Source organism: Opisthorchis viverrini (genome assembly GCF_000715545.1).
Source record: "Opisthorchis viverrini unplaced genomic scaffold opera_v5_208, whole genome shotgun sequence".
Lineage (NCBI taxonomy): Eukaryota > Metazoa > Platyhelminthes > Trematoda > Opisthorchiida > Opisthorchiidae > Opisthorchis > Opisthorchis viverrini.
The window spans coordinates 751,469-761,989 of NW_008751863.1; the positions used below are offsets into that span (position 1 = coordinate 751,469).

The 10,521-nt window shown below is 45.1% G+C and overlaps 2 protein-coding genes across 2 annotated transcripts in view; both read right to left on the reverse strand.

Moving 5' to 3' along the window:
• Positions 1-299: 299 nt before the first annotated feature.
• T265_14508 (hypothetical protein) lies at positions 300-2,224 on the reverse strand (the record flags this gene model as incomplete). Its single annotated transcript, XM_009173959.1, has 2 exons — positions 300-531; positions 2,082-2,224. Coding segments are annotated over 2 exons (375 nt in total), but the record flags the coding sequence as incomplete, so codon positions are not given.
• A 1,013-nt stretch (positions 2,225-3,237) lies between these two features.
• Positions 3,238-10,521, reverse strand: part of T265_08214 (hypothetical protein) — a gene marked incomplete at both ends in the record, with an annotated part of 15,815 nt that continues 8,531 nt past the window's right edge. Inside the window, 4 exons of the mRNA XM_009173949.1 lie at positions 3,238-4,041; positions 4,877-4,970; positions 7,070-7,243; positions 8,931-9,144. Of these exons, the coding sequence (XP_009172213.1) occupies positions 3,836-4,041; positions 4,877-4,970; positions 7,070-7,243; positions 8,931-9,144 (688 nt within the window). The remainder of the gene's footprint in view (positions 4,042-4,876; positions 4,971-7,069; positions 7,244-8,930; positions 9,145-10,521) is intronic.

Genomic DNA, 10,521 nt, shown 5'->3' on the forward strand with positions numbered 1-10,521 from the left:
TAGTTGTTGCGCGTAGCTCGACTGGACCAAGGTTTCTGACATTGTGATAATCGCCCTTTTTCGAAACCTAGATCGTTCCAAGAGTCACAATGGATTTTCTTCACCCGTTTTTTCTGAACTACTTCATCTCCGCTTACAGAAGACAAGCCATTAAAACACGCCTTCGAGAGTGAATGAACGACATGCATAGGTTTCGGTATGACTCGGGTGTTGGATCCACGTGACCATTCGTATGCACGGATAGAGATGAAATTTTTGAAAACCGATGCCAATGACGTTTCTGTTGGCAGTTCTTACCCAGATTGTCTTATTAGTTTCGGAGGTGTAAAGCGTTCAGCCGTAGCACCCTTCCGGTGCCTACCTGCCATGCCACCCGAAGGAAGCACGAGGGCTGGGATACTGCCAGGTTGCCTAAGCCTAGACAGGGGAAGTCGAGTGGCGGAGGGCGGATTCGAACCGCGGACCTTCCGGTTAGTAAATTCGCGCTCTAACCACTTGGGCCATCTCGCCCCCAGTTTCGGAGGTGTAAGCCTGAGAACACCCCCTTACCTTCTTGCCCTTTTTCAACAAGATAAATCATCATCTCAAGTTAGCGAAGCTCCGTAGAGCTAACATCCACTTTTCGGTTTTCTTATTGCAAATTAATTAATAGCCTAGCAATAAGTCCAAAAACACCGGTCGAAAATCGTGTTTTACTTAATTCAGTTACCAACAAATGACACGTTTAGTGCACACACCTAATGATTTCCACCTCAAGGTTTCAACCGTTGCAAGCAAAAACCGATGCAAAAAGCCGATTTTTGAAGAACAATTCCATCAATCACGCATGCGTAACTAACTCCCGCCTCGACTTATCCGTCCAACTAATACTGATTAGAGAGGAAAACACCAGACTGAGTCTTCCCCCGGAAGGTTGCCACTAGAATCCGTTAAAAACAAATCAAGTTACGTGGGCTCTGTGACTAAAGGATGGTGTGTGCTACCTCATGTCTAGATGGAAGTTAATGACCCAGCAGGTCAGTCACCCGAATCTGGATCGCACTGTTCAACCCCATATTCGCGAAGTTTCGGCGCGAGTTTTCCGGGCATACCAAGTGTTCATGATTCTTCACTAGTGCTTCTTCGAATCTCCTACATACCTGAGACGTGCGAATAAGCTACCAGTCACGAAATAGGATAACCACACGGGCCGTTCAGTGCCCAAAGTGAATGGTTGATAGCTGGTATACGCCGGTTCAACCATACGCGGGAGCCCGTTACTTGTATGCCATTTTCCTAATTTGCAAATTTCACACTCTCTTCAGGAACGAGATACACAGAATATATTTACAAATCTCATGTATGGGTGTGAATAGTCCTCCTTGGCTCTACTGGTATTGCTGTTTCTCCAGAAATTCCAACAAGAATGTATGGCTACAGGTTACTTCAAAATTGCGGTCTTTCGATCAAACAGTAAAAAAAACTCCGGTCGAAGAGGAATGGTTTTTACCTGGTGAAGTCGCATCCGTTTTGACCGTGGACGAAAAGCCGCCTCGTAACTAGTGTTTGCCTCATGCCTACAAGCACCCGACATATCCTTACCAGATTAAGTGTCCGATCAATAATAAGGCCTATTAAACTAGGGGAAATGCTAGGACACAGGTGTGTAATAACGACCTACCATAGGTACGATCAATAACTCACTTATCAGTATTTTAGGCTACGCAACAAAATCGATTGGTCTCTACTAAAAGCACCCTCCCTATACACCGTTATATAGTGACACTATTAGTGCAACAGTGCTAAATTTTTATCCAAAAAACCACCGATGGCCGATGGCACAGGAGGAGATGGACAAGCCTTTTGAGCAATTTTTACATCGTATTTTTGACTACACGGCAGGACACAAAAGATAGATCATAAACCTGCAAAATCTCCTGATGACTATACCATTCTGATGCCTAAACTAAATCAGTGAGCGGAAAGTTCCTCAGGTGAATCCCCCGTGCCGTGTTGTTTGAAAACAGGAGCTGGCCGCTCTTTCTGTGCATCCCGTTTATTTCTAATGTGAACAATTACAATAATTTTGAGTAAGGGCTTACGCACTGCAAGATGCATATAGATATCGGTATGTCAAAAAGTGGCGAAATGATAGCATACTGATGCAGGACACTTGGGTCTTACTAATCTTTTCGGTCACGACACGCTGTTTATATGAACAGTATCCTCCGTTTTCCGATTCCATATTCCAGTGGTTCAGAATAGTACGATATACACAACTGAACAGTCAGGGTTTCACCTTTCCACTAATGGCTCAGTGATGGATCGTTCAGCCGCAGAACCCTTTCTGTGCCTAACTGCCATGCCACCCGAAGGTTGCACTAGGGCTGGGATACTGCCAGGTTGCCCAAGCCTAGGCAGGGTGGTCGAGGGGCAGAGGTTGGGTTCGAACCGCGACTTCCTGGTCAGTAAATTCGCGCTCTAACCACTGAGATTTCTCACTAAAACCTAAAACCTAGCTAGCGGTTTTCCTCACTATTGAGCACGGCGACAATCGAAGGATCTGTTTTTTTTTACTTATATGCTGCACACCTTGCTGGATCTTACGACGTTGAATCGCTGTGCTCTCTATAACATAGGAGTAATTGCGTACTTCGTTTCATAGACAATCATACCTCAAAACAGGGCTACCTTCCGCGGGTACTAGTGACCGAGAACCTACAACGCTGACGATCCTTACCTCTCAAGGATCTGGTCTCGCAACCACAGAGGGGAACCAAGGATATGAGGGGTTGGCTTATGTGTGCTCGATTGCATGGTGTCTCCATAAAGCATTCTTCAAATGCACAAAGGTTATTCTTACAGAGTCTCACTAGATATTTTCTTCGAACGAAGGTACCATAAGGTGAAGTCTCGTTCGATTTGCTTTCCTCTCACTGATGGTGGTTGGAATTGGAAATGTAAGCCTAAAGAATGTTTTAAATGCGATAAACGCCTTTCTCCACGATGAACATAGTGGCGTCAGAGGGCACTTAAGGGCAAGCAAGAAGCCGCCCCCAGTCAATAACTTGAACTAAGTTGCCCAAAGGACCACACTTACTTGTTACTAGTCAACACAAGTTTTTGGCAGCGGAAGGGGCAATGAGAGAGCAACGAACCCCGTATTGGATAATGCGACGCTCACTTACAGTATTACCTACCTCCATTAACAGGCATGACAAACTTTATAGGGAAATTCACTGAAGATAGAAACCAAGGTCACGTATTCAGATCAGTTTGTATGACCATGAAGAAAGCCCATCGACAGGTGAAAAGAAAAACACGATAGTGGACAATAAGGAAAATCGGCACCAAGACCAATGTGTAGTTAGCGTCTCGAAAAGAGTCACCAATCAAAACCTTTCAAGGATGAACAACCGCGAGAACGGATAAAAACGACCGGGATGACATGCTGACCTGAATTACGTTCACTGACTCAAATACACTCAAATTTTAGCAACACCATATGTCAAGACGGTATCGAGATCCTAAATATATACGAAGGGATCAGAGTCAGGGGGCTTACTGAACGAAAGAACTAGTCACAAGGTTATTAGATTCGTTTTGAACAGGATGAACTGAAGAACCCCAGTGCTATCTGCAGCTGAGTGACTGGCCTTCAATTTCCAGAGTCCGCAATGTCTTGCACAAAGACAAAAGCATTGCCACTAGCTGTTTCCAGAAGAGAACGGGCTGAAAAAGGAAAGGCTGTTATGTTATGTTCAGAAAACCGATATGCGATTGTGAAATGGGCCCGCGGGAGAGCATTGCGAGAAACGGAGTGGGGATGGACGAGTAGTCTTCCTTGGAATGAACTTCAAAAGAGTTTCCGATGAAGTACGCGAGAGCCTTCGCTCTCGTACTCCCGTTTGGAAATCCACATACGTTTGAACGTGTCTAGAGATGCCAGGATAGAACCACCAATCCAAGTGGAATAAAGACGTTCCTGTGGAGCTGATATTCGAAGACGAGCATCCTTGGGAGCCATTCGCTTCATTTCCAATACCAAACGGTCGCCAAAACCTTTAACGCAGAGGTGAAAAACGCAAAATTTGAGACAATGGAAAACACAATCTGAGCAAAGGACAGAGGAATTAGGTAAAGGAACAACGGCGAATGTCCGAAGAGGACATACAATGTAAGTTAGGCCAGAAGAGTTCAGTTAATCACTGAAAACGGGTCAGACTAAAAATTGGACTTGCCCAGCTGTTTTAGGCTGCCATGGATTTAAGCTGGTGAATCACTTAGTGGTATTACGTTCCACCGGTACTTGATTTCACCTCAACGGATAGTAAATATGCCAGTAAAGGCACTGTAACTACAATCATTGTGATGAAAAGTGTTTTGGCTGATATAACCTGGAGACCTTGCGCTCGAAATGGTCTAGGGTTGAAGGGCGAACTCACTGACCGGAACGCCCTTGTTCGAACCCAACCTCGAGCACCTCGACCCTTATTTTTTCTTTTGGGTGGCACCGAAAGGGCCTATTTGACTGTGGGACTAATATAGTGTGGAATACACCAGTTAGACTAGGTATTATTGATACCGCTGCTATTTTATTGCACGAACCTGATGTCAGCAAGCACCTTAGCAAAGTTTAAGCAGGAAGAACAGACTGACCGCCATCGTGAAAACCTGAAGACTGCTGTTTCAGCAACGAAGGCGTGAAAATAAACTTTGATTAACTTTATGACGGTGGACCACGGTCAGCAGATTACTTCAACTATCTGCTGTTCAGTGTTCGAACGGAAGAGAAACAACACAGGCTGGACAGTGACACCCACCCGGAAAGTAGTGTGGGCGGTTCACATGTAGCATCGCTGACAATACGAAACTGTTGTTACCAAAATTAACTCACCTTTGAAGAGAGTGGATCCTCCCGAAAGCACAATATTCTCGTATAAGAGACGCCGCAAATCCATGTCTGATTTCTGAATAGCATAGGCCAAAACCTACATGGAAGAAAAAATAGATTACAAAGAAGGAACGCCGGTGTAGGAAGGTGGAGCGAATGTCCAAACGTACTTCAGAAAAGGCACTTTCTATAGAAAAACACCAGTGGTCATTTTAGCCACTCTAACCCAGAACCCAACTACGCTCGTCTCTCTTTCTCCACACGAGCTAACCCAAATGCGAATAGTAACAGGAGTTCAAATTATTTACAGACCATTTGGTAGCTAGGTTACGTAAGGCGAAACACGCCTTCCGTTATAACTGAAGGAGAATTGCATGATCCATTTATGGCCAAAATGGTCTACCTTGTTCGGATGGTGTACACATAATTCCCGTACTGATGTCACTGGATGAAGGTCTTCTCGGTCCATTGGCAAGTGTAAATTTCTAATAGCTTTTCCATTTCTTGAACGCCTTTCTGGTCACCACTTCTCTCAATCATTTCTTAGGCGGCAAACTGATAGCTAACTCAGGATTCTCCAAATTGTATCAAACTGTCGACCTGGAGATGTGGGTTTCCTTGTTTCAATTAGGGTTGCAGAACACAAGTTGAGTACGGTTTTCAGCCCTGTTCGAAGGCTAAATTCAATGTAGTTCGTGCTTCTCTATATTCTTGCGCGTTGTCCCGTTTTATTATTATGCGAGAAGTTTGCCGGATTGTTGGTAGAATTGCTTGGTTGTCACATCTTTCGAGCACGTAATTTTGAGCCCATGGCTAATTTTCTCCACAGATGTAATGAAACGAATCGCAAGTTTTGGCCAAGGCGATGGCTGAGTATGTAAAGTGATTCAAAACGAAGGACTCCATCACCAACTACAGCTGATCACTATGTACACAGCCTGAGCCTTTAGATATCTCGGTCCCAATGTACTGAACCTTCAAACGAAAGGCTGGGGTACGAAATGATGATGCCAGAATAGCGTTTCTATGAGCGATACCTTAGACTGTAGGTAGCAGATTATTCTCAGAACCAAACTCCGAGTCTGTCAAGCATTTACCCACCCTGTACTACTAAAGGGATACGAGAAATGGTCACCATGGTGCAGGGGTCTATAAAAATGGTGTAGAAGTTATCACGTAGTAAAGCTCTTGTATTAGGGTATTTTGGAAATCCTGATGACGCCTAAAAGTCAGGCAGTAGTCCTGATTTATCTCAGTACCAGAAAGAACAAACATTGATACTATACTCCCACTAGAAAGTGGAAACATCGAGGAAGATTGATGTCAGTATTGATTTTCATAGTTGCGAAAAGTTGGGAATACGACGTGAATGATCTCAAGTGGTCAGTCTTCCCTACAAATACCATCCAAAGGGCCTAACCAAAAAACAACTACTGACGTGGCGCTGAGGTAAACGGCGAGACTGTGAATCGATGCGGCACGCAACTGAAGCTCCTACATCCACCTGATGAGTACTATTCACGAACAGGCAACGGGCATATTTCTCAAGATCAACCACAGTTTGCCCTTCATAAAACAAGAGGAGCTCCATAAATGGTGTCGAAGGATTATATCCAAAACTAGGAGGTTCAGTCAAAACGGCAGTATTCCAACGTACAAAGGCTAGCTGCACGCAATGAGCAACTGGGTCCAAATCGGATGACGAGCTTGTGTGGGAGTCTCCTAACCCATACCTGTGCCGAGGATCGCGTTGTTACCGAGGGAGAAGGGCAAAGGAAGACCAGACCGTCTGTGGTGAAATCAGATTTTTAGCATTACGGTCTCCAGCGCATCTACAGAATCTGACGTTCGAAACAAGAAAAGTTATTCGCTTATGTAATTCTTGCTGCAGGTCGTCCAAGTATGAGTGGCTGTAATCCGTCATGTTAGTTAAACCGCCTTAGCTCCCAGTGGGAGTCAGCCAGCACAAAACAAAGCAATTAACCAAGGCATCGAAATACCGGAGAGAATGCAACCATATCGTTTCTCCTAGGAGTTAATCCGAACGCAATACGATTCAGCCAATAGAATAGATCCTACTAGGTGGATGCAACATATACTCATAAGGATTACAGTGATTTGAAGTAGAAGCTGAGTTGTGAATAAAAAGAAAGTAAAAAATCGCACTCTCCTGCTTAGTAAGCTCCTGGCTCTCACCTGATGTATACCGAAGAATTCCTCTCCGATTAAGTCCGGGCGAAAGAGGAGTTCGGGTGCCCGGAATCGTGCTGGGCCGATTTCTAAAGTGGAACCGTCTGGGAGGGGATATGATACCACGGCCTCAATAGCTTCCACTTTTCCCGGATTTAGTGTAATGAAGCAAGCCCGTTCCTTGAAAGAAAGAGTAGGAAGTTGAAGACGAAATAGTGGATACCGGATAGGTTGTAACAAAGCACGTGAATTCATACCCATGTCTCTCCTCGAGAATCATCTAAACCGTGACCCAAAGCAAGAGGAAATCTAAAGTGACCAGTTTACTCGACAGATACACATTATATGTACACCTCTAACGGTAGTCGAAGTAAATATGCCATGTGCCCTTCTTGCCAAAGCATGTTGTTGCAAGCCAAGTAGTGAGGCTTCATCGATCGTTTGAGCTCATGTGAAAGAAGCAACACGCAATTTGTTTGCTTGTTCAGAAATTGCACACAAGAATAGTTGTTGTGAGACAGAGCGATCAATAACTCATGTTGCAAAGCGGATAGAAAATGGACAGCTTTGAAGCCTCACAAGGAGTGAATAGCACCACGCTTGACGCCGGAAACAATCCGAGAACTTCCCCACATGCCGCAGCCCCAAATATCGGGCGGGGCTAACAGCGAATCTATGAATTGAAAAATGCAGAAACTATAGAGATCATTCGAACTCTGTGCTTTACGATGCGCAGCGAAAGTGAAAAATGGATTTGTAAAACAGGTGGTCACCAAATGTAGAGCTGATGATGCACCCGTAAATTTCTGCGTGATTGCACAACTGAAGGAATCGGTGTGATTGAGTGAAAATCCGAGTGAGAAAATTTTACTGACAGATGGGGTATGCAACAAGGCGGGATTAAGGGAATTGCATTGACACCGTTGACCATGACTGCTGCTGTGTTCCAAAAAAACATACACTATAAGATGATCGCAAAATCTTCCACCCCATTTAGCTGTGAAAATGTGCGCAGAATTTGGTCGAAAACGACTCTTCAGTGAATAAAACATGGTCAGTAAAACTATGCACAACACAGTGATCTTCTGTCTGCTCAGGGTAGCATTTCAAGTGAGCATCGAATGCAAATATTGTGTCCGGCAAGGAGATGGGGTGCGTCCGTATAGTTGGCCAGACCCTTAGTTTTACTCATTCTATCTGGCAGTAGGAAGAGTGTGTTTGGTTGTATAAATGTGTGATGCACATTGCTGCGTTATTCAGCACAGCATCATCATCATAGACAGCATGACATCAGTGTTCAACACCGATGCTTCACTGCCGTACAACCATGACGATGTGGCATGAGTTTATTTGTATATGTGCAATTCATGGTTGTACGTGGACTGGGATACTGCCAGGGCGCCCACACCTAGACAGGAAGACGATTAGGGTCCTCAACCAAAGCCTTTGGCTCAAAAGCCTAACCGCAAGGCAGCGGTGTTTGGCGGGGAAATGCAAATGCATTACCTTTTCCTGGAGGGCCAGGAGACTGTGTTCGTCAGACCTCTAATCATTAACCAACCTGGTATGAGAGACTCTGCGAGTGTCGCGCGGACACCCCCAGTATAGCTCAATGGGTCTCCGAGGTACACAAACCGCCACACCACGGTAATGTCCAGTCTCTTCGTGACGGGTTGAGCACAGCAGTAAAATATGAAACATTTCAGCGGTGAAGAGCCAACTGCTCCAGGAGTTGCACAGACCCCCAGCCGCCCCCACCTTTAGTGCAATGAAGCGCGGATGTAACTTGATAACCCCAAAACTGGGAATACGGAGAGCTAAACAGAAACGAATATACGAACAGAGAAGCTAACTTAGGACGCCTCACCTTAATCTGCCGGACGATTTCAAACTCGGAACTGGTATGGAAGTCCGCACCCTCTTTGCGAAGCAGTAATCGGAGAAAACGGGTCACATCACGTCCGGCCAAATCAGTTCGCTCGATGGCATGTGGAAGGGCGTAACCTTCGTAGATTGGCACTGCATGCGTGACACCATCACCGGAATCCAAAACTACGCCAGTTGTCCGACCTGTAGAGTACCTGATATGGTGAGGATAGGTTTGAAAAGGTATGGGGAAAATATATTAGCGGTGATATCATTTATCACTGACTTTGACTTACACATCGAATGTCGTGTTGAATTTCTGACGTTACTGATACTACTACCGACACTTGGAGGGGCAATTTGTCACCTGCTGTGATTGTGATGTGTGGAGGTAACGTGTTTGGTTGCACGATTATTAGAAAATAAATACGCCTTGAAACTAGAGAGATCTTTGTACAGCCGTCTTGTCCTGGAACCGAAATGAGCCGCTTTAACAGTGAAGCCATAAGGCCACAGTGGTGCACTGATCAGTACGTCCCGTCATATTTGGGTTAACCGAATCCTGTAAGTTGTGTTTGAGGAAACCCAATGGCGGTAAGTCAGAAGACCTTTGGATAAAGGCCGATAACACAACGTGCATATAACGATCAAATGGACTGAACGGGGTGGAACAAAGTCCGCCTAAAGATGAGCTTAGTGGGAAACCAGCGAGCAGCGGCTTGGGCACCTCCAAACTGAATGGCTACCAACATAATAGATAAGACGGACAGAAATATTACAGAACGGGTAAACGAAAGCTTTTCGTTCCTGCGAAATGGGCAACAATGTTAATTCGTCTTTGCTTGGGTCCAGTAAGTGGACATCACACGGCTCTGGTGATGTACTTTGAATTGCGCAAGCAAACAAACCCGACCATCTGGTGAAGGTGTGGATTTCAACGAAGAGAACTAACCACCGATGCATCCAGAAATATAGCTCAAATAGGCTGGACCTATAGATTTCGTAATGCGGTGATCAGAAAACGGGTGTTTGGTGGGCCAGCAAGTAATTCAGCTGAGCAGCTACGATGTCTCGGTCATGTTTTACGCATGCCGAGCTGTCAACTACAGAAGACAGTGCTGTTTTATGTGCCTAATTAGGAGTGGACGGAATATGACCTGGTAGGAGAGAATGACACCACGAAAAGTCCGAGTGTTGTAGGCCTTCCGGTGTGGGACCCATGTAACCGTCTGTGTGCTTGGCTGAAAACACTGGGAGATAAGTTGACTAATCCATGACAGTCGCCTTCATGCTGTTAGTAGTTAAACACAGTGTCTGGCTGAAAGCTGGACACGCAAACATCTCGTGTTATCGCAACTCTATTCTTTTACTGACCTGGCATTTCTTAGATAAACTGATTTGGTTTTGAGGCGCTGAAGCAAGTGTTGTAAGCTGATGTTGCTGCCAGTGATGATTACGGCGATGAATTCGAGTTCAAGGCAGACGACAGGAATGATTCATCCAGTAGTGAGTGGCCATCACAGATTATCAAGAGTAAGGAGAAACAGCATAACGACAAGAAACTGTGAACTAAACGACAAAATACACCCACT